Below are 24,900 nucleotides of genomic sequence, written 5' to 3'. Positions count from 1 at the left end.
TATCTGATGAGGTTTGTCATACCTTCAAGCCCATCAACCATGGAAGAGTGTAACATTTTATTATACTTACCGAAACTAAAGTCCAGCTGATTCCAGCAGATACAACAGTGTTGTAAGCGGGTGGGCTAGCCGTGCGAGGGTATGTCGTTTTAACATGTTCAAAATTCAATTCTTCAGATTTAAGCTGAGCCAGTAACTTCCAGCAGTTTCTTTTTGTGTGCCCTATTTTCTGACAGTAGGTACACATAATATTCTTCTTCGGTTGTGGTTCTTTTTTCGTTGAAGTGTTTTCCGTAGTTTTCGAAGTCTGCGCAATGAAAGAATTCTTCATACGCCTCTGTGATTCGTTCAACAACTTAGCTTTGACTAAATCCATGGTTAGCTCATTTTCGGAAAAGTAACCTTCCAAGGCTACTCTAAAACTATTAAAACTTTCTGGTAGACTTGAAAGAAGAATGGCTACGAACCAAAGCTCGTTAGTTTTCTCACCCATAGCCTTTAAACGATCAATCAAAACAGTTATTCGATCTAGATGGGCTTCCATGTCACCGTCTTCCGCCAATTTTAGAGAGCACATCTGTCGCATCACTGGCATTCTATGTATAACGGTGTCTCGCTCGTGGTAATCTTTCAGAGCATCCCAGCACTCCTTTGCTTTTGTCTTTTGCATCACGTGAACAAGTTGACTGTCTTCCAAAGCTCCTACAATAATGGCTCGAGTCTTGCAGTCCTTCAGTAACCATAACGCATCAGCGTTCGCCGGTTGGGAATTGCTCACGATGCTGAACAATTCTTGCTGAGTCAATAGTAGCTCCATTTGACATTTCCAAACGGCATAATTGTTCTCGCCAAGTTTTACCTCAGCCATTCTGTTCTTGCTACCCTATGTAGTCTTCTCCTGTTCTATTGCAATTCACTACTACAATGCATGACAAAAGTTACTCCAACGTATCATACTACCCTTCCCAATCATCTGATAGGGACGGTATACTCGCTACTCATCGGTAGTAAACAGATAAATATGTGTAAATATTCAGTCCTGATGAATAGTATTTTGTCTACACAATTTTTCGATCGTAATAGGGTTCAAAATTAACTTCGTTGTAGGAATAGCGTTGGTTTCTAGAAAACTAACATCGATGGTACAGTATGAATCATAGTCAAAATCTTTATCATATACTGATAAGATAATTACACCTGTATTAACATTGATATCGAATGATGAATAATCTGTTTGTCACATTTAGAGAATAAAAACACGTATGTCTCCCTGAAACAATTCTTTCTTCAACACCTCGAGGGCCCTAACTATGGCGGCAATTCCAATTTTCAATCCGGTAAATCAAGAAAAAAACAAAACCGTTCCTAATAACTGACTTCAGTTATCTCACTTTCATTTTCTAAGACCATCCCATTTCTAGGTGAAATAGTCGGTGGTCTACATCCCGGTAAACGCCTTCACATTGTCGGCCAGGTTACCACTGCGGAAATGTAAGTAACGAATTCGAAGCTAGTGCTTTTTTCACGTTTTTCCGTTTCCGTCAGACAGGTTCAACATTAACATTCAATCTGGTGCGGCCATCAATCCTCGCGATGACACGCCGCTTCACATCAGCATTCGACCCAGTGATAGGAAGATTATAATAAATACCTACCAGAATGGTGCATGGCAAAAGGAGGAAAACGGCAAGTGTCACATATCAAAAGGAGACAAATTCAAAATGATTATCAAAGTGAAAAAATCGCACTATACTGTTAAAATTGATGGGAAAAAAATTTGCAAATTTAAGCATCGGCTGCCGGTGCAGCAAGCAAAGTTCATCCACGTAGGTATGGGCGGTATGATAGAATCTATTACGGAGACTGCGTAAGATGCAATTGAGTTTTTGTTTCAAATGTGTTTTAATACTAATATTATCGATTATTTAGTTTTAAATTAAGTTAGATCGCTATCAAGTGGCAATGGTGCTAATTATAATACGTCTGAGAAACACTATAATAGCATTTTTTACGTTATATACCTGATGCTGACATACCTGAAGGCAAAACAATTCTACAAAATTTAGAATGCATATTCCACTCTGAATTTTTTAACTTTCCTAGACACCCTAAATTATTGCTATAGAGCCGAACGCGAAGAGCGCGAAGTAACAGCCGGAATCAACCAACCTTCGACTAATAATACAAAGTGATTTAAGTCCGTTTTCCATCATTTATGAGTAGTCCAGATAATTTGGATTTAATAAATCCTTCTCTGCAAACCCACATTCTGAAATCTGTTATCCCACACTCATCCTTTAGTTCTCATACCGGTAAATAGTTCACTATTCCTGTCCTCTGATTATCGTCGAGCGTGTGCTGAAACATACTCTCGCACCTTTGCCTGAAATTTATCCTTGTCCTTGGAATACTGCTCCGCTGCTTCGATATTCAAAGGGTCGTCAAAGTTCAGAAGGTCCTGAAAAGTATCGCCAGATTATACTCATCCCAAATAAAATTTACCATACAAAAAACTATACTGTAAAAAGCGAGTTCAATCCCCAAATAACATCTTTTAACCTTCGTGTAGGCGCCCAACCGAGACCATCTATCGAATTCAGGCGAAGCAACGAAAGGCAGATATCTCCATCGACGGAAATGTTAGGATGCCACAATTTAGTGAGGCATTTCACTTTAGGCGGCTGAAAATGTTCAAATGTACGTCAGTTAACCAAAACAATATTACAAAACCTACCGCCATATTATACTCCTCGGGAACATGAACACTGAACTTGAACCGCCCGCCTTGCCAAAAACCCTCGTTCGGCGTGATACCCAAGGTGAAATCACTCAGTATGTTCGGATCCTGAAAGGTTATTTTGCACGTACTGGGAAGGTTTTGCTCCAGCTCCTGAACCTCTTTCACCAATAGGAACTCCCGAATCGAAATACGTTTGGAAGAGTCGACAATAGTACTGCTAGATTCTTTTTTCTTTCGTGTAAGGGTTATCATTATTTTATAAAATTCTAATATAAACCGATAAAAGCTGCCCAGATGCTAAGCAATGGTGATTAATGTTGTCCTGTGCGTTGTTTTGTAGGATTCGGGGAATTTGACTTCTTTCGTGAAATCGTTGTCCCGCCTCAAATAACTAATAATTTGGCATTATTTACACATGAAACTACCGTCAGAGGTACATAAATAGATTAAAATTTCTAAAGATACCGCATATTAAAGAAAGTATAAATTCTAGAAAGTATACTAGAGTAAATAGAGTAGGACTTCCAAATTCGTTAAATGTTTACGTTTTGTTTGTGAATTCTTACTATGCATTTCCTGAAAACCATGGTTGCCAGATCAGACTTTCTATTTAAATTCAGCAGGTCGCTTTTTAAAATGCAATGCTCAGCAAAAAATGATTATTTTGCATGATATCCAATAAAAATAAACTGTATACAATTTCAAAAATCTGACCATTTAGCCATATTTCTGTAAAAAGCTTCGAAAATTAATAATCATTAAAAAAATTTAGTAACATTCATATGAAATCTGCTAACCCAGCTTCCATGCTGTGAACCGTTACAGGCATTGTCAAAATTGATCGTTACGCGTTATGTCGATCAGGGAGGCCAGCTAATTTTACAGATAATTAGAATTACTTTGGTATTTCAAATATCGATGACAACTTTTCATAAGGGCACATAAACCAAATGTAAACAAATCCAATTAAGGCATACATTTTTTAATCACTAAACAATCTATTGATTCACTTAAAATGAGCTAATGTTTGTTTGAAAAATTCCTCTGAAATCGAAATCTTCAAAAGGTCACATCAACAAAATAATTTTAATGATCAAATTTTGTTTGTGTTACATCTAATATTCATATGATAAACATGGGAGCATAAGCATCCAAAATCAAAACAAGCCGTGCATGTGCCGTTTCAGTTTGAGTTTATTCAAATGTTTGCTCATAATTTATATAATAACGCAGGTTGCAACGAATGTTGAATCCTTTAAATCAAATAAGAAAATTTCGAAGGTAAATTTATGGAAATACATAGTAATTTAATTTTTTTCAAGTCGCTACAAATTGGAATGGTACTATAAACTTTTTCAGTGTGGAATAGGTCGTATGTTGGAAAAGGGCTTTTAAACATTTTCTCGTTTTCTAGTGTGCCTGCGATTTAGACCAATCGTTGAAAAAACAAAATTGAACTAGTTTTCAAGTTTGTTCAAGCGCTTCGACTATTTTAATGGAAAACTCTGAACGATGAAGGATAAGACAGCCGGAATCCGAAACACCAGCAATGCCATAGCGGGCCATCCGCCAGAGATCTCTCTCCTGGAGATGCTTCCCGCGGCCCCAGTACAAGAATAATAGTGACGAACTTTCCACGTCTACATCGTGGGCCATCCGACGGAGGATTCTCTTCCGGGGATGTTTACCACGGCCCCAAGAAACGATCATCACTCGCCGGACCAGCCTGCTAGACAAACAGAAGCTCTGCGATGAATGATAAGACAGCCGGAATCCGAAACACCAGCAATGTCATCGCGGGCCATCCGCCAGAGATCTCTTCCCTGGGGATGCTTCCCGCGGCCCCAGCACAAGAGCTAACGCAAGAAACATAGCACAGACCAATCTGCCAGTGTGGTGTCATGTGCAATCTTCCTCGGGGATGTTTCCTTTGGCTCAAAATACGCGAAACGTGCCATCTCCAACCGACCATCCATCAAAATAAATGGAAGACGATACGGAATCTAACTTGAGCTATATACTTATATCATTGTAATTTTTGGTTTCGTAATCCCTCTTTTTTCTTAATTTATGATAATAAACAGTTTTATTTGTACACTTATTTATAACATTTATTTTTATGTTCGTCCAGGTCGGATTTTTCAAGATTCAAGACATCGTTCAATATATTTTCATATCCATTAGGTTCTTATTAAAGGTACAGTATATCATCGAATGATGCAAAAATTGTTAGACCTGCTGCTAGATTATATGCACATCAAGCTAAATTTTTCTATTGCAAAAACATTTTTTCGAAGAGAAATTGTATAGCTGTATCTCTTAGACGGTATTTCTCAGCATATATTGCTAAAAACTAACGGTTTAACATTTTTATCAAGATTCATCATTCACGTTTCCTGTTGAATATATTTCCACTATAGCTACTGATTTGCACTAAGGTTTGATTAGAATCGCTGGTGATACACCTGCAACCGGCTGGCTGATAAAGCTTTGATTTTGAGTTCGATAAACTGTACAATTTCCATACACACTCCAATGTCTTGATGCAATTGCCTGCAATACTATGAATTACTATACAAAATTCACTTAGCAATTACACATACCTTTTGGCTAAATATATTGCACAACTTTAAAATACATTTCCGAATGATTATTGACTATCTTTGTCAACGAATTACTAAATTATTCAATTCATCTAACCCATATTGATAAAAGGGTCTAAAAACAAGTCACATAATGAAATGGGTATAAAGACAAACGTCACAAGTTGTTTTGATTAAAAGAAAAGGCCTAATAGAAGGGTGTATGAACAATATTTCGCCGAAAAGGTGTTTCAATGAAAGGCATAAAAACAACGTTGCCTTTTGAAAGGGACCAAAACATTTTTGGTTAGTTGCAACCGAATCTTATACATAGAAGTAGGGGAGAAAAATGTCAAACTCGTGCGCGCCAAAATAGCAGGGTTGCGCACCCATACAATTGACATGATATGTTGAATGTGATGCCGTGCGATGGCGTTGCTGAACTGAAGATTGACTTCGCTCCAAGCTGACAGGGTCTGGTTGCATCCAATGTGATAACCCTAATTAAAGGGAGTTAAGATACTTGTGATTATTCCAACATATTCACCCTCATTCTTGTTTACGTCCGTATCGACCATACGATGAACGGATACTTTCGAACGAATACGAATAAGCCATTCTTTTTTCCATAGGTATGTTTATTCCTCAGGCAGTTTACATAAGTTTTTCTTCGCCGTGGCAACACTTTTACATAGAATTCTTATCCTAATATAATTCTAATATAGTCACAGCGATTTGAAATCTTATTTTTCAAATATCATTTTGGGTATTTCGTCATTAATTATTGAATCTGCTCAGGAATATTATTTGAATCAAATGATTAACTGCTATAAATTATAGAATAAGCTGTTATTTTTATGCGTTTTGTTGATAATTTAATAAACTAATTCGAGTTTGTTTGTATCAGCACATCATTTCTATTCAAATTTAGCTCTTGGTTGAACTAATGAACGCAGTTGGAGGTAAAACTATGTCTTAAAAGGGTCAATTATTGAATTGAAACTCCAATTGTCTTTATAAAATGATAAAGAAGTTTCATGTAAGGTCAGTAATGCAGCGGATTAACACATGGGAAAAGTGAATCGCCGGTAGAGTGAAACAAGCGCGGAATTGAAATCCGAAACGAATTTTTTTGCAACTTTAAATTCACGCACCACGCGGCTTAGTGGTTTCTTTATACGCAGTAATAAAAACGTCAAAGCATCAATGCGTGCTAACTAAAGGTGCACACATTGTTTAATCTGTGTTGAGATAGTCCAAGGGGTATATCACTCTAAACTTTGTCTGAACTCAAACAAGTTTTACCGGGAGTAAAAAAGTTTAGTAGGGATCTCGCTGGATTAGAATGGGATTGAAGAAGTTTAGCCGAGATCTGGAAAAGCATTATTTTGACATAAGAAGCTGTAAACGTGGGAGCAGAGATGCCAGATATTTTCATAGAAAATCAGTATTGCTTTGTATAAAAAATCTGTATTTATCTGTATTCACTAATGAAAGGAAATTTCGGAAATAAAATGATGTTTAAAGATGTTATTCCATTAGATTATTGTTATAGAATGGCAGATGCAAGGAGCATTCCTTTATATCGTAAGTCCTTGCCGCACTGACAAGAACATTCAACGACGAAATTTTATTGTTTTTGTTATCAACCACAATTGAATTGTAAATCCATATACTTTTCTCCTTTGAAAATGATAACTTGGAATTCAAACATGGAATTCAAACGCCCAATACGCAACGTCAAGTCAGGTCATACAACTTTTCAGTCTGACAATAAAGGTTCATGACACCATGACTTCCTTGAACATCAGTTCAAATTGGTTTCAAGTTATGATATAAATGTTCATCATTAAACAGCTGCACGAAAAAATTTTCATTTTGATATGGGCAATCAAACACGCTCAGACGAAAAAGTTTCATTATTTCTTTCTTACTTTTTGTGGTATCTGTATAAATCTGTATTACATTTGAGAAATCTGTATAAAATTTGTACTCTGTATTAAATCTGTATGCGCATGTAAAAATCTGTATAAATGGCATTTCTGCGAGGGAGCTCGAATGACAGATATACTTCAAACAAGATTAGGCAAAACTAGGTTGGATTAGTTTTAAATTACCCAAACTTATCTAGACTAATTGGGATTAAATGAGATTAGAGAGAATTATTTTGGAATGACATGAGTTTATTAGTATGAGATTGTCTAGAGCAGGGGTTCCCAAAGTGGTCGATATAGACCCCTTGGGGTCGATATCCTTTTTGCGGGGGTCGGCGTAAACGAAAACTAACTATGGGGGTCGACGAGGTTCAGAAATCGACCCCCTATTTATTGATATAAGTTGTTATTTGAAATACTTACGCTAAGAAAGTTGTGTTTATTTGTCCATCCGCAGAAATTGGTAAGTATTTTACATCAATATTAAAAAAGTAGGAAATAAAATTTTCAAAGGAAGGCCTAAGTTAATTTTAGTAAAGGGGTCCATGATCCAAAATAGTTTGGGAACCCCTGGTTTAAATGAACCGTGCTTTTTTTGTTTCGATTATAGAGGTTTTAACATTGTGGTCATTCACCTCTACGGGCCAGAAAAGTTTTCTGACCCTATGTAAGGGGTGGAAATCGAACCCAGGTAGGCAGCGTGAAAGGCCCTAACTTACCCATCACGCTACACCCGTTCCCCGGTGTCATTATTATTTCTTGTAAGTTTGTGCGTGTTTTGTAGGTAGAATTTTATCTGCTTCTTTCGTTTCCTAGAAAGTTTTCAAGAAATCAAGCGTATGTATTAATAATTAACAAAATTTTTCAAAAATACTTAATATTGTATAACACATTTTTTATAAAAAAAAAAAATTTGATGCAGAGATCTTGTCCGGACTGATGAAGCATCAAATCATTGGATACTGATTGAAATGCCAGGGCTTAATTGTGTGAATAATTTGATCGTCTCACCGAACAAAATTCAGGAGTTTTATATGTCGGTCAAACCATCTCAGAGAAAAGAAAGTGCGTTCCATTTTGGAGTAGGGGAAACAATATTTACGCTAAGAAAGTTGTGTTTATTTGTCCATCCGCAGAAATTGGTAAGTATTTTACATCGATAATAAAAAAGTAGGAAATTGAATTTTCAAAGCAATTTGTTGATGAGGGTCCGAAGCCTAAGTTAATTTTAGTAAAGGGGTTCATGACCCAAAATAGTTTGGGAACCCCTGGTCTAGAGTTTAGAGTGATTTGCCCCTTGAGGTAGTCATTGTTTCGTTCAATAAAATTCTTCAAAAAAATGCTAAAATGCACTCCAATTCTTGTTATTAACCACATGCGAAACGCTAGAATATATACCAATTTAATTTCGAACGTACGTGTATTCGAACATCATTCGTACGGACGGAAAGTCCCATTCTCGTTTACAGACGAATATACAAAATGCCGTGGTTTAGATGCGTCAGTTTAGTCACAGAGAATAGACATCAGAGCTGCCAACTGTTTTTTTTTTTAAATCTATATTTGGTGGAAAAATCTATCTGCATCTATCTTGAAAAATCAAAAATCGATTTAGTGAGGATACTGATTTTGCGAGAAAAAAACCGTCTCTCAACCTGGTTTACCCCTATGGAACGAAACACAAAAACTGAAAATCGGTATTTATCCATATGAAAATTGAATTATCGGTATTTTTAGAGAGCGTATCTGTATTCCTGTATCGAGTCCAAAAATCGGTATAGTTGGCAGCGCTGACAGACATCCAAATAGAGATTTCAATTTGTGTAAGAAATTTAGCGGTCGCTTTATAAAACAATCACTAAATAGTAATTCTCCTGTAGAGGCGCTTCGAGCATCCCAGTAATCCCTTATGGGCTCTTGCGTTCGAGTTTCCATACAATAGTAATTCATGCGTGCAAAGTCGTGCGAACAGTGATTTTTAATGGATTTTTACCCGTATGCTTTACACAGCTTTTTTGAAAAATTTGGTACTTGCTTGGATGTATGTTCTCTGTGGTGTAATGTTGCGAATCAACCATTCGAATACATTAAAAACAGTTTAACCGATTTCCAACAACTTTCTTTCCGAATGTAAAGGTAATTTACAATCAAATTATGAATTTATTTTTTGATTGAAACATTTTGAAAGCATTGCAATCATAGTAAAATCACAGAGAACAGACATCCAAGTTAGTACAAACTCCGGAAATTATAACAAAAGGATATTATAACAATCGATCTAATCAAAGAAATCTTATAATCTGCCAACACAGAAATCTGGAAATCTAATGGCGTTTTTTAGTTGCACAACACCAGTGCACTGATGAAAATCGACACGTTGGACCGAAATGTTTTACACTTACCCTCTTAGAAAAAAACGTTCAACGGTGGTCCTTCATTGGTCCAATACGTTGGATCATTGGTCCAATGAAAGTCCAATCAATCGTTCAACGGGAGGCCAACACGGGACCTTCGTTTAGTTTCGGAAAATCTGTCAGAAGTTTAGAAAACAGAATTATGGCGCAGAATCCAGGTCCAGAAATAGTCGAAAACACGTTTTCGTTCGGCACGTCAGAAAAGACATTGCACTCCGTTGCAAAACAAAAAGTGTTCTGTAAATAGCAGAAACTTTACGTCTGCTTAGGGCATATGCAGTAGTTCTAGCTCTAGATGCATAATTTATGCCAGTTACAAAATTTAAATCTGAATTTTATAACAAGAAAAACTGGCAGCCCCAGCAGTGTTTTACTCGTGTTTCAAATATACAAAAAATTGAACGGCATAGTAGACCAGTTTTAAATTTGACAGAAGAACTGGTCGAATAAATAAAACTAGAACGGAGCAAATTCAGCATCTAGAAGTTCTATATGTAAGATCTATAATAGAGCAGAAACTAGAACAAACATATCCCCAGCAAGCCGTTCTAGTTTTATTTATTCGACCAGTTCTTCTGTCAAATTTAAAACTGGCTACGATGCCGTTCTATTTTTTGTATATTTGAAACACGAGTAAAACGCTGCTGGGGCTGCCAGTTTTCTTGTTATAAAATTAAGATTTGATTTTTGTAACTGACATAAATTATGCATCTAGAACTAGAACACTGCTGAATATGCCCTAAATAGTTTATTCAAATTTATTTAATGTTGCTATATATATAAGTGTCTAATATTCTTTTTCACCGACTTACACAACCTTGAAATAATTTAACGAATCATTTCAGTAATCCATGATTCCGTTAGCTGAAAACTCAAACATTTCATTTTCTTCTTCTTTTTTTCTAGTTGGCGTCACCTCACTTGAGATGACGCCGAATTGATGGCACAGAAACTAAGGCTATATTGCCAGTTAATTTTCGTTTATAGTCCAGTGGAGTTTCTTTTCACTTGACTACAAGCGAAAATCTCGCTGTGTGGCTGCGTCGAATCGTCAAAGGCATTTTATTCGATTTTTTTTTATTATATGCTTGACACTTAGTATTGAAGCAATTGTTAGGAAATATAAGGATTATTGACAAAACATATATACATCAATACAGCGACCCAGACCCGTACCCGTACCCAGGATTTCGTTTCGGGAGGGGCCCAAAGATAATAAAATAATGCTACTGAAGATTGCTTATGTACCTAATTCTCGGTGTGCCGTTTACGGGTGTTTTTAACAGACACTTCAAATTTTTCACATTTGGAGTTTTATAACGATTGTTCCAATAATCCATCTGGTGATTTCTGGCTTAGATTGTTCTAGAAGCAGTTTTATCAAGGTTCCATTCTAGACTCACTCCTGAGGAGTTTGCACGATGTAGCTGGTTTAACTGTTCTAAGTAGTTTCAACTTTGACTTTGGTTTCGTCTTAACTCATTAGGGCCAGATCCTTCGCAAGGCTAGTCTAGCCAGTTGATTTTCGTTTATTGTCGAATGAACTTTCTTTTCACTGCCAGTGATAGACTCGCTGTTTCGCATTATCGAACCGCCACAGTACGGATGAAGACTCACATTTTTCGAATTTTCACCGAACTAACACTAGACGACAAGCTTCATCGGAAGTCCCAGCCTCGCAGCTGATGCATAAATTTTATCGCATATGGTATTCAGATTTTTTAGAATTAGTAAAACTATCCAACATGTATTTTTATATGTCCAGAAATCTTTAATCCTTAAAATTTTCTTCTGTTTTTGCCTTTATTAGTGTTTTACTGGTTTTTTTTTCGTAACGTATGAACATGTATGTATGTATATATGTGAATTGTTACCAACTCAACATATCATCTTTGTCACTTTCTATGCCATTGAATATTGTTATGAAACTGTTACACTCCAGTGAAAGTAATACGTTACAAAAATATTACATGGTCTTAGTATCATCAATTGATTACTTTGCATCTGCTGAATTTATTTTCAATTAGATTACTCGATCTCGACGCGTTTGAATTCTTATGGTAAAAATGTGGTTCTATTTTTATGTTGCTTAACCGATTTGCTTCGTAGCAGCGCTAACTCATCACCTAACAAGAAACAAACATTTTACTAAAAAGGACTTAGATCGCCGATATGTCCATCTCTTTGACAGCACTCATTCGTTAAGTCAAGTAACGTGCGCTCTTATCGAATTTACATACGCAAATAAATGTACTAAAACTAATCTAGGAAATAAGCTGAGGCGGCTCTGTATCCTCTATCATCAATTTCATTATCTCTAAGATCGCTAATTAGCAGATATAATTGCTTAGCTTAATTAGGTAATAGTAATTGAACAAGCTCGTAATGATGATGGCAAAAGTTGGGTTCTCGACACGATACCCTACCCCACCCTTCCGGGGAAACAAAACGTAATTCGTAAAATGAAAAACATTTGTTGGGTTCATCGCATCTTTTGTCGGGGAAAAATTATAATTCCGACTTTTTTCTTTTGTGGACAACTATCACTTGCGATACCTGTTAGATGATGACACCACCTGGCGGCATAACTGGTTATTTTGATTTAGGACCGTTTACCTTACCACAATGGTTTTCAACGAAACTTGCTAGTAGTATTGGCCCTTATTACCGGTATCACTAAACGGTGAAAACCAAGTGAAGTGATTGTGACCCTTATTATCGGTATCACTTAACGGTGAAAATCGTTTAAAGGGAATTTAGATCCTTATTACGGAAGTCGCTTTAGAGACAAAAGTAACTACTTGGATGACCTTGATGTCATTATGAATATCACGCCACTAACAAATTGTTGAAAAAATGAGATTTTTCCACTACAGTGATCACTTCACTATGCGTGATACTGGTAATAGGTAAAATCAAGTGAAGTAATATGTGAGTGAAGTTAAAGTGGAAGTGAGAACGGTAATAAGGACCAATGTTTTCGAAATACATTGGTTAATTATTGTACATTATCAGCATCAGTACACACACAGTAGATTGACGAAAGACTGAAACTTTTGGAACTCAACAAGAATTAAGGTTAAACCAGACCATTGAAACAAAAAGGGTAATATGTCCATTTTCATTTGATTATGACCATTTCTTATACCAGTTAATCAAAAGCTTATTCGAAAGATATTTCTCGACTTATCTAAAACAACAATCAATCTGTTTCGACTGCTTCAAAAATTAAAAAAAAACTATTTCCTATACACATTTATGGAAAGATTTATCGTGTATTCTAATTACAATTTTGCAGCGATTTCCCGATTTGATGTTGTTCATATTCATCGTGTACAGTTTGGTTAAAACCTGAAGTTTATTTAACAGAAATTTGAATCACTTCTTAACAATGGCAATAGTTTATTTTTCGCTCTATTTCTTATCCATCCAAAGCTGCATAGTCTGATTTAATCTGTTCAAGTGATCGGTTATGCTCTATGATAAGGTTGACAACAAGGTAATCTTTCGATTTATTCCTATATTTTGATTTCGCAAGTTTATATTTTTTGTCTGTGGCATATTTTTTCATCTATTTCGGCAAATTTGTTTGTCTGCATTGATATTCAATTGATCTGTGATAATGACGAGTTTCGCTGCTATGTTGATAATTTCCTTTTTTATTATTTAACCCACACTACCCACACCGCGTGTTTTCAAAGATAAGTCTGGTGTTTGTTCATCAAAAGATATCTGCAATTTGCCTCGATTTGCAATTGATTAGTAGCAGTAGGTGTTGCGGATTATTAAACGCTAAATCACTAGTTAATAGTGCTAGATGTATGGTTTGATAGTATAGTAATTAATCCTATGGTTTTCTCTTTCATCCCATTGTGTAACGCAAAATGATTTTTGGTTCGCATCCACTCCCAATCCAGTTTTCGGATTATACTTGTTATATATTTTGGTCGCCGCTGCTTTCTCTTGTCTGTTCTAGTGCGAATAGCTGGAAATAGCTTGAGCGACTCCGTTCACAGTCTTTGATTTTAGTACATCGTTTTCGTACGACATTATCGTCTCAGTACCATTTTCAAATACCCTGAAACAAAAAAAGATTTGTAGAATTTTAGATATTTATAATTTTCATTATAAGTAGCCTGCTGCAAGTAACACAATATAAAATTCGAGAAAAAATGCGGATTTCGTTCCACGCTGTCTGATAAAATGTCCTTGGTGTCACCGAAAAATAAATTAGGCCAGCATATGAACAATTCCAGAAATTAACAACAAAAAAGGAGACAAATTTGGGATTGACCCACTCCGATATGGATACAACTTTGCACACATTTTCAGTATGACAAACCATTTCTTTTGTACGGATAAAGAATCCCATTGTAATCAAAGGTGATTTCTATAAAGTGCGAATAGATGATTACACACACTTTCTTCGATTCAATTCTTTGCTGCAATGCAGAACCTGTTCATTGTGTCAAACTGGAACCCAAGAAAAAGTTGTAGACAGTCGCTCGAGAAGTACACAACTGAAACGCAAGCAGAATATTTGGTACATTTTTGCAAAGGCTTCTCGTTGTCTGGGATTTGTTATAATTTGTACTGCTCACTTGTATGTTCAACGCTCGAATACTGTTCGGCAGTATGGAACCCTCACTTCCATAATGGAACTTTAGTACTAAAATCAATACAGCGCCGATTTGTTCGCTTCATCAGCTGTCAAGTCACGAAAGCCGTGGGATGTTTATCGGTATCGATACTCTGCAAGCGCACCTGTTCCGTGCAATGCAGATCGCCGATATTTTGACGAACAATATTGATAACCCAGCATTTCTTAGTCGAATCAATACCAATATTCATCCTAGAGCTTTTCGTAACAACAACCTCCGCAGAATGCCCCTACGTCGTACAAGGTATGAAATTAACGGATCTCATTTGGCCGGCCGGAGCGTTCAGCAGCTTCAGTGTCAGTACATACACGATTGACGCTAAGGATACCGTGGCCGATAAAACGTGTGTATGTGATATTTTTACACTCAATTTTCTCAGTGATGGCTAAAGCGATTTCAACAAACTTAGACTCGTTTGAATGTTACTATTTGGCCATTTATCAAGGTAAAAGATCAAGTAACTAACACTTCCGGTTCCGGAAATATAATCGAAAAAGTAGCATACGTATATTATTTTCCTAATCGCTCAATTCTCTCGAAGAACGGAGCCTCAGAGACCTATAGTATTGTATGCCATTCGGTCCGGTTCGACGAGATAGGAAAATGCCTGTGAGTGCATCTTTCAACGAATTTTTTTCGCACTCAATTTTCTCGAAGGTGACTGATTCGATTTCATCAAACTTAGCCTCGCTACTGTTGGTTCATTGCTCAAATTCAAAGATCAAATGGCTGTGACTTCTTATTCTGGAGATATCATGGTATAAGTGACGTAACCAATTTAACGCGCTTTTCCTCTTCACTCTATTTTCTCGGATGGCTCAACTGATTAGAAATTCAAATGACTGTCACTTACGGTTTCGGCTCATTACCGCTCAATTTTATTGTATATGGATTAACCGATATTAATAAATTTAGGCTCGTTCGAAACAAATTTGGCTGAGGGTCGATTTCAAAGATTGTATAGTGACGTATTTGACAAAATATTTTATTCTATTCGTATAATTATTTCAGCATGCTTCTGTGAACTAACCGAATCCATCTGAATAAATTTGTGTCAACAATGAGCTCAAATTACTCTCAGAAATTATTTCAATAAGGCAAAAATTTTTTTTTTGTTTCAATTATAGAGGTTTTAACCTTAAAGTCATTCACCTCTTCGGGCCAGAAAAGCTTTCTGAGCTTTCTGTTATGTGTTGGGTTGGGGATCGAACCCAGGTAGGCTGCGTGAAATGCATCGACTACCCATCACGCTATACCCGTCCTCGAAAAAATACTTTAATAAGGCTGTGTCGATGAAAGGGAAAGGCATTACACACCACTAGGTGAACTAATGTCGTTTTTCATTGAGAACACTATTGGTACAATAGTCATATCTTTAAAAGATTGGTACTCATGAAAAATCATACAGATATTTCATTGGTAACGTGATTTTGCACAATGGTCTATTATTTCGTATTCGCTGGATGCCAAACCTAACCCAGTTTCTACCCTAAAGGCTTCCAAAACCGTTTTTTCGATGCCAGTTTGGAATTTATTTTCAACGTTATTGATCTGAAATTATAACGGATTCGCTCATATCCATTAATGTGTGTTAGGTTTGCTATTAATAGTAAGTGATGAAAGGATCAAATAAAATTATTCGGAACAAGATCAAAATTCCCGTAAAGTACTTACTTTTTCGTCATCAGCTTTTTTCCATTGACGAAGGTAGTAGAGGTGGACGTCCGTTTAACCGGACCGCTGCCGACGCTGAATTCCGATATCGAGGTGAAGCCACCACCACCGCCGCCTCGGTGCGCCATAGGGTCCGCGTTAAAGAACTCATCCATTAGGTTGAAGCTCATGAAGGGCGATACAAACGGCGAACTGATTACGTTCTGCGGATGTGAGTGTCTCTGTACGTTACTGGCTCCATTAGTCCGACGTCCATTGTGGTGGGATGTTACTGTAAAAAAACGAAAGTCTTGATGTCAGTTTCGATGTCATCTCACCAGCCGAACATAAACGAACCCCTGAAAATCTCCTCAAACGGTGATCCACCGAAGAATTCCCTAAACACCTCCTCCGGGTCTCGGAACGTGAATGGGAACCCACCAAAGATGTCAAAGTCATCATGTATTCCACCGCCATTGTGTCGCCGGTATCGTGTGTTCTGGTGGTAACGATCGGAACCATTGCTCATCAAACCCTCCTTGCCGTACTGGTCATAAATTCGGCGCTTTTTCTCTGCGAACAAATGATTAGAATATTAGATGAGTTTGTAATAGTTGAATCGATTGCTATAATTTTAGTAGCAAACAAACAAATATGATACATTTAGTAGTTTATAATAGACGACGAGTCATTCAGGGTTTTGAACAATTGCTAGTTCTTTTTTTCAAATTTTTATGTCATGAATTTAGTCCGCATGTTCTATTCATGGAGCGTATTAAGGAAAAACAGCAATTCAAACGCATTATTAGAAAGAAGTGTCAAATCGTAGTCCTTGTTCCGATAGTTCGACACGGTATATGTGTTGTGTCAGCAGTGCATGGTTAATGAGCGCGATAATGGATGGTGATCCGAATTTTAAATCACATAAAGTTTAGTACCAACATTAGCAAAATTGCGGTTAACGACAAACATCAATGAATTCTCAATTCTAGATCAGTAGAAATCTACTACCAAAGAAGCGGAAAAACGGCGTCGTCTCGAAGAATCCACGAAAAGAAAACGTACGGTTGTTTTCACGCCCTGACCGTGTGCCACTGCCATGGCGCCCGTAGTGGTCGAATCCACCGCCACCGTAGTGATCAAATCCGTACTTGCCACTGCTGTGGTCACGATTAGTATAAGCAGTGTAATTACTACTGTCACGCATGCCACCGCTTGCCATGTAACTTGCGCTGCTTTTCCGTGTGCTTCGGTTGTCGTAAATATGTCGTTTGTAGGCTAAATCATAGTGAAAACAATGCAATGAGAACGGGTTGCATGTTTGGATTTCATTGATTCCCACCGGTAGGAAACCATCAGCAATTATCTGTATATGTTCTTTGCAATATTATGATTTTTGAAATTCCATGAGAGACTCCAAATTTAGCTAGTCCCTTGGCGAGAAGAGTTTCATACAGCTTTGAGTTCAGTTGTAAGTTGTGACTAGCAAATTACAATTCGAGAATAAACTTCTTGTTGAATGGTAAATTTCAACCCACGGAAGTCTTTTTCTACGAGGATTCTACAAGTTCGTAAAATACCGAAGTTGTGTTTTTTGGGCTTTTATACGCGAGTTTTTTCATGCAGCAGGTATTCGAAAAAAAGGTTTTTAATGTGTACTTTTCAAGGTTTATCTGAAGTGTGATTTTCAGGTGGGTTTGTGAAGTATGTCAAACCCATATTTTCAAAATTAAAGAGTCTGAAAGTACGAGTCTCCCAAGCTATGCGTTTGTTTTGGTTCGGTAGGAGAATGTAGAGAATTAACCTACAATTAATTATTTTTGGCAATTCATTAGTCTTATATTATCATTATCATCAAGATCATTAGTCTTATATTATCTGACATCTGAGTCTTATATTATCTGACATCGATCTATCTGAAACTTCTTTTATTTCAGCTTCATCTATTTTTATTCTTTCACGGGCGTATTTTGTGTTCTCTTTGATTATTCGGTACCAATATGTGATTAGGGCTCCTTTCGAAAGTTACTAAATTTAATGCACAATACTCGGGTTTTAACTATTGAATTCAACTAGGGTATCCAACCTGATGCACTGAAGAAGAATAGAAAAAGTATTAGAAATACGCGTATCTGTGATGTGACGTTCATTATACATGATTTATAGTGTTGCGAGATACACAGCGAATGTGGATAGTGACGTGATATACTTATGACAGAATTAAATGGTAATAAAAAATTTCACCCTAGTGAAATTATTCTGTTCAAATACTCAAACGCTGATAAGTACATTGAATTCAAGCCTCTTGTAAACAATTTCGTAAGTTGGGTTTCCATCTACGCAATCATATTGGTTATTGTGTACATAAACATTTTAAAACCGAGCAATGAGCATTATATTTTGTAAAATTCGCAAAAGCCTATCGTACGATATTTGTGTTTCAAAAACTACACTGATTTTCCTACATTTTTGCGTGAAACCGTTAGAATAATTGTGTGTTATTATGTACTCTTCAAACAAAATTGTTGAATGATTTTTGGTTCTCTGTCGACGACTATTTTGTAGAACATAAGTTGTAGGGAATGTCGAACCAATATGCATTTTATTGGTTCCTAATGCATCACTTATACACCTGAATAACAAAATGAAAAATTATCGACAAAAAGCTAGTGTTTCTTTAATTCTTTTGGTAATTTATCGTCAAAATGCTGCGTTATGTTGGAAACATGATCGAGCGGAAATTGCGCTTCCGTCAAAACCATATCGATTTTATCTATATTTATTATTAAAGCCTATGTTTTCTCAGCACAAAGCCATAGCTGAACGTTTACAAAGCGATTCGAAATTCCCCACAATTTCTCAAATTGACGAGATCTGATATATTTTTTACAAGCTTTGTTACTTTAATTTAATACGATTTCTTTATTCTACATTTTCTAAGACGTAACGTTTCGCTTCTTGTTTAACCTCCTTCTTCCAATTAAAAAAAATATAATCGTATCATGATCGTATAAAAAGACTTCACCTACCTCCGAAAGCAGAGACTAACTTTAACCTTTTTCAAGGAATCTTTTGAATAGCATATTTTTACGCGGATTGTTTAAATAACTTGATTATTACGCGGCATAGAGACGTTAATTTTCAATAGATTATATTTATTTTTAGGGAGTTTTCGAATGATCATCAACTCTTAACTGGTGCCACGGTAAAAATGTTCATTCATGGATAAAGAAAGCTAATCACACTAGAATAAATTGAATGTTCGACTGCTCGTCATGAGAGCAACCAGCAAACTCATTGTTGATTTGAAACTAATCGATACGTGCATCAACACGCATAAGCTTACCATCTGACAGAACCTCGTATGCTTCGGAGATCTCCTTAAACCGTCGATTCGATTCATCTGGATTATCTGGATTTTTGTCTGGGTGCCACCGCAGTGCTAGCTTTTTGTATCTAAAAATGAAATATTGCAGTCACTATTAACAGTCCGGGTATATCAAATACAAGGACAACTTACGCCTTTTTGATTTCCGCCTCGGTGGCAGTCCTTGCCACGTCCAGCACTTTATAGTAGTCTACCATTGTGAACCGATGTGTGTTTGCGTTTGTGTTTGCGATATCTAAACGAACTCTACTCCGCTTCCAGATACACGTATAACTGGTAGCTGTCAAGGGAAGCTGTTACGCTATCAGTCTACGTCTCGGCTGAGGACTACAATTTCGATCGACTAAATTATACTATGCAAATTGTACTTCCGGGGATTTAACCTAGCGAGATCAATTCATTGTGAGGAATTTCGTTACCCTTCAGATGCTGCCTGTCTCCGTAGGTGATGCTTTTCGCTGGTCCACTTCGGTGCTGGCCGGTATTTTTTGAGTAATTTTGCTATCTGAAAGTTCAGAAGAAAACAAAACGCACTTGTCAAAAAAAAATTTCGTCGGTTACTTCGGTACAATATTTTCTACAGTATGGTTATGCAGTAAAAAAAAATTACAGAAACACAAATAAACTGATTCTTGACCGTAATCTGCCACAAAAACTGCACCCTCGTCTATAAGTACATGACCACACTGCTATTGGTAAATCCAGGGAAAACGTTTTCTTGTTTCAGAGCTTTGGTAATAAGCGTTGAATAGTAATTGTGACTCATCAATTCAACTTATCAGTGGGATGCGATTCACGTTTTTTTTTCATCGGAACTTGAAGACTCACGTCACAACGAGTTTGACAATTTAATTTCCTCTAAATATCTTATATCTGATTGTGGCCCATATACGTAAGCCAAGCAGCGGGGAAGTTAAAATCCTACGCATCGCAAAACAATCTTCATTCTTGCTTGCATTGCACCGATTCAATCTGCTGTCAGATTTCAAAACATCTTGTTTCTGTTGTGTAAAGCAGGCATAACAACAGGTAATAAAACACGTGCCTCCTTGTACTAAATCTCAGTAGGATAAACCTTGAAAGGCACTGCAGCTGACAACATAGCGGGACCCATTAGCACATTTTGTGGGCTCACCTTGGAAGAACGCTCGAGCATAAAATACAGCCATACAAACACAGAAAGTGAACTGAATCTTCATGGGGCAAGCACTGAACTGAAACACTAACCCGTTCGATATTACTACTAGGACGCGACGTATGTGTGGTAGTTGATCAGCTGAATCAGACACTGGAAAACAAAACAATCAATCGTTGGCGAGATCGTAGATTCTGGAGTTGGTGCGCGACTGTTCCAACCAACCGAATGTGGTCTAACCGACAACGACCAATGACTGACTGACTGACTGACTTTCGGTCTGATCGGTGTGATCGTGTCGACCGGTTCTCCGTACAATGAAGAAGGATACACATGAAGCGACCTAGTATTGGTAGAGTTAAACGACCCATTACTACTACTTCTACGAGTAGTCAAGCATGCTATCAGAGCCAGAACCGTGATGAACATAGGCAGTGTATAGTTTTGTATACGGTACGTCTTGCCGGCTAAGCACTACCAAGCACAAATTTAAGTGTATTTGGCGCTACGCTTCTGGAAAGGTAGACAGTGGGATGAATTAGTCTAGGTAGGGTTTTGAAGTTCAGATCACAACGTGTTAAGTTCAAGGACATTTAAAATTCGATCTTCTTGCATTTCTTTTGATTTTCAACTTTGATTTACTCAATTAATTAATTACTTGCTTGGCAGCTAGTATAAAATTTCCCTTTGGATATTGCAAGGAAAATGATAAAACAATTCTTTCCGTCATTATCTTTACGTTTCGTCTTAGACTCGTCAGTGCATAACAGTTTATGTTGAACTATCATGCCATCTGTAGTTCAACATAAACCGGTAGCAGACGTTATGTGTGCTAGCACAAAATAAGGGTAATCCCTAAATGAATTCTTTCTGTGTTTGACTTAAATGACATACCTCATAAAAATTTCAATACACTAGAAATTTATTGGGAAACCAATTTAGCTTAGTAAATATTTATATCTATTCACAGAATTGATCTGATCCGGTTGGAACGAGAAGAGGAGCACTGCGAGCAAGATGGATGGACTAAGACAGATTAAAGAAGTAGGGCAACAGTTTACTATTCATGCACTCGATGAGCGGTCCGTCATCGTTGTTGGAAGAACCATCGTGAATATTTTCTGTTTTATAGCTTTATAGTCCAAAAAAATCCTGGATTTTATCAGGATCCGTCTTCCGGTTCCGGAGATACAGGGTGATTAGTGTTAAAATTTCAATTTCAAGTGTGTATTTTTAGAAGGGACCATGCAAAGAGATCCAATTTCTTGAAAATTCGTTTGAAAATTTCTCTGATTTGTAGATCTTGTTAGCACATGACAAAATAATCTTACTTTAGTTGTACCAGTCCCCAATTTACAAGTTCCGGAAGTACCGTAATCAGTGATCACAAACCTCTTAAATTAAACTCACTTCGATATTCTCAGAGGTGGCGAAGTTGATTTTCCCAATGCACAGTGGGGAAAAAACGATCAAAAACACGACTTTGCTCAATAATTTTATAACAACATAAGCAAATATTTTTAAAATTAGTATTTATTATGCAAATTTTTCTGTAGAATCAATTTATGATAGTTAGAAGATCCGCAAAATTCACTATCATGCCCGTTTTGCTCCAATTCTTTTTTTTCTGACTTTACTTTGAAAACTAACTGTGAAACTCACGAAAAAATTCAATTCAACCAATCGGAAGGTATTCCTGACATGTTCATAAGTTAGATAAATGGATTGTTTTTAATAAGATTGACCGCACAACTGTATTCTGTTTTACCCCCAGTCATCTTCTTCCATGAATTTACAGGAAAAAAGTTCTACTGATCGGTGTTTGGACCAATTTTGGTTAAACAAGACAGTTCTATGTTTCGCATATAACCTCAAATAATAATTTACAGATAATGTTCATGATCGCATGCTTCGTGTTACATCGTTTTACCCCAATTTTCCCACAAATATTATTTTATGTTGAATTCAGATTTACAATCCCGAAGCAGATCCAATATGACCTACCAATATTGGTTCATAATACGAGCAAAACATCTGTGATCCAATTGAACACAATGGGAATGACAGTACTAGCCTGTTTAACCCGTTTTACCCCAATTTAAATCATAAGACGTATTTCTGGTTAAACTTTATTTCGCATACCGAAAGCAGGCTGATTGCGGTTGATGAAAATCGATTGATATTACGAAGAAAGACCTGAAAATAGGATTACAAATGAATTCAATGACCGCACGAATCTTGCTGTGCCGTTTTACCCCAATTTCTGCTTTAACTTAGTCTTAAGATTTTGTTCCACATTGAATTCATTTGTAATCCTATTTTCAGGTCTCTCTTCGTAATATCAATCGATTTTCATCAACCGCAATCAGCCTGCTTTCGGTATGCGAAAGAAAGTTGAACCAGAAATACGACTTATGAATTAAATTGGGGTAAAACGGGTTAAACAGGCTAGTACTCTCATTCCCATTGTGTTTAATTGGATCACAGATGTTTTGCACGTATTATGAAGCAATATTGATAGATCGTATTGGATCTGCTTTTGGATTGTAGACCATATTTCAACTGAATAATATAACTAGAAAGAAAATGGGGTAAAACGGTGCAACGAGTTTTCTGCTGTCAATAAAACTATATGCAATCGATTTGTTAGACTTTTTCACATCGGAAACACTCTATTCGCTCTTCTGCAAGTTCTTCGGTTTCATGTTATATAGTTAAGCTTGAATACAATGCAGTATAAAAAGAGAACTTGGGGTAAAATGAACATGATAGCGTTTTGTACGGTCCTTCTCAATACATGAAAACGTTTTAACTGACCATTTTACACCAAAAAAGTGCTTTGTGGTCAACTGTATCATGCCTCCAAAAAAATCGTCGCGGTTTTGGTCCATTTTTTCCCACTGTGCAATGGTTTGAGAAACAAGAAAAAACAGACATCGTTTGTTAGTAATTGAAGTTTCAATCACCAATTATCTAAAATATACTTAAAATTTATTTAAGTATATTTTAGATAAAAAAAAGCTTTAAAATTGGAATTTGCACCCCTATACAGAAAATAAAGACATAGTCTTCGTTCAAAATGATAGCGAGACCGACTTGCATAAACTTAGATTTAAACGAAAGATCTTGCAATACTATAAGCACATTCTAAAACTTAGCACATTCTGAATTAACTTGGTTCCCGAATTGTAAGGTGATGGGTTCTTTAATTTTCAAACCGTTGTTAAGAGCGATTATGCAAAAGACGTGAAAAACTGACCTTGGCGGTCGTCAAATGGTGAGATAACTAAGTCCTCACAAGTCCCTATCTCATGCCTCCCCGAGCGTCTATGATGACATTTGGTCAATAGAACGGCGTCGACTGGGTGCTATCGCCTTCTGCGTTAGTAGCAGAATGAGAGGGTGCGAAATGGCTTGTAGGTTGAAGCCCATCGTAAAGTGCAGTGTTTATCATAGTATATTACAACATATAATTCTGTTGTTTATTACATCATGTATTATTATTATTTTTTATTATTATTATTATTATTAGAAGAGCGTAACTTACTTTGCGACATTACCTGTTATATTGTATCATAGCATATTATTTCATATATTATCGTCTTACACTATTTTATGTTATTATATACTATGTTGTATGGTATTATACTGCATTGCATTATATCATATTATATTGTATTATATTATATTATATTTTATTATATTATATTATATTATATTATATTATATTGTATTCTATTATATTATATTATAGGGTTTATTATGAGTAGTACTACGTACCTCTGCGCAAAATATAAATTTGTTTTCCTTATAAGTTATCATTTTTAAAGTAACTTTCAACTAAATATCAAGGTCGTCACAAGGTGAGCTTGGTTCTCACTGGTTCCTGTTTCATGCCTACACGTGTGTCTGTGGTGACAATTGGTCGATGGAATGCGTTGATGGCAGAATGAGAGGATGAGAAATGACATATAAATTCAAGTAATATAATATCGTAGCATATCGCAACATATCATTTTATTCATTCTATTATTTATTATATAATTCATTGTACACTGAGGTCTTTTTTTATGCGGTTTTTTTTACGTGACTTTTTTATGCGAATTTTCAGAGTTATGCGGTTTCTTTATGCGAAGTTTCGGAGTTATGCGGTTTTTTTTATGCGAATTTTCAGATTTATGCGGTTTTTTTTATGCGATACGTAAATTCGCATAAAAAAAACTTCAGTGTACTATATTACATTGTTTTTTATTATTATTTTCATTATTATATTTATTGTTATTATTATTAATTTGTCTTCAATAATAATAACATATATTATTTCTATAGATGTGGATATTATTATTGTTATTAGAAGAGAAATATTCTACTTCCTGCAGTATTGCGAAGATAG

General features: G+C 36.3%; 3 protein-coding genes across 17 annotated transcripts in view; 1 reads left to right on the top strand and 2 right to left on the bottom strand.

Annotated features, from left to right (window-relative positions):
- The first annotated feature begins 1,250 nt into the window (after nt 1-1,250).
- On the top strand, nt 1,251-1,890 carry LOC131438043 (32 kDa beta-galactoside-binding lectin lec-3-like). Its single transcript, XM_058607821.1, has 3 exons — nt 1,251-1,337; nt 1,406-1,491; nt 1,550-1,890. Exons 1-3 carry the CDS (start codon nt 1,311-1,313, stop codon nt 1,869-1,871), a joined length of 435 nt encoding a protein of 144 aa, XP_058463804.1. The 5' UTR covers nt 1,251-1,310; the 3' UTR covers nt 1,872-1,890.
- On the bottom strand, nt 1,884-3,299 carry LOC131438042 (NEDD8-conjugating enzyme UBE2F-like). The gene is made up of 3 exons (XM_058607820.1): nt 2,735-3,299; nt 2,520-2,681; nt 1,884-2,458 (listed from the first exon to the last, which is right to left on the bottom strand). The coding sequence occupies exons 1-3, from the start codon at nt 2,990-2,992 to the stop codon at nt 2,342-2,344; spliced, it is 537 nt and encodes a 178-aa protein (XP_058463803.1). The 5' UTR covers nt 2,993-3,299; the 3' UTR covers nt 1,884-2,341.
- Nucleotides 3,300-11,418: 8,119 nt separating this feature from the next.
- Nucleotides 11,419-24,900, bottom strand: part of LOC131437417 (dnaJ homolog subfamily B member 6-B) — a 189,253-nt gene continuing 175,771 nt past the window's right edge. For 9 of the 15 annotated variants that reach the window (XM_058606735.1, XM_058606732.1, XM_058606733.1 and 6 more), the window contains 6 exons: nt 19,505-19,877; nt 19,331-19,440; nt 16,996-17,262; nt 16,342-16,557; nt 16,006-16,276; nt 11,419-13,748 (listed from right to left, as the gene is read on the bottom strand). In XM_058606735.1, coding sequence (XP_058462718.1) covers nt 13,643-13,748; nt 16,006-16,276; nt 16,342-16,557; nt 16,996-17,262; nt 19,331-19,440; nt 19,505-19,569 — 1,035 coding nt within the window. In that variant the 5' untranslated portion in view covers nt 19,570-19,877 and the 3' untranslated portion in view covers nt 11,419-13,642. Of the gene's footprint in view, nt 13,749-16,005; nt 16,277-16,341; nt 16,558-16,995; nt 17,263-19,330; nt 19,441-19,504; nt 19,878-20,507; nt 20,766-24,900 lie in introns of those variants that run through there. The other 6 variants (XM_058606736.1, XM_058606739.1, XM_058606744.1 and 3 more) reach the window with 5 other exon arrangements.

Source organism: Malaya genurostris, chromosome 3, assembly GCF_030247185.1.
Source record: "Malaya genurostris strain Urasoe2022 chromosome 3, Malgen_1.1, whole genome shotgun sequence".
Taxonomy (NCBI): domain Eukaryota; kingdom Metazoa; phylum Arthropoda; class Insecta; order Diptera; family Culicidae; genus Malaya; species Malaya genurostris.
This window is presented reverse-complemented; position numbering and strand designations above follow the sequence as displayed.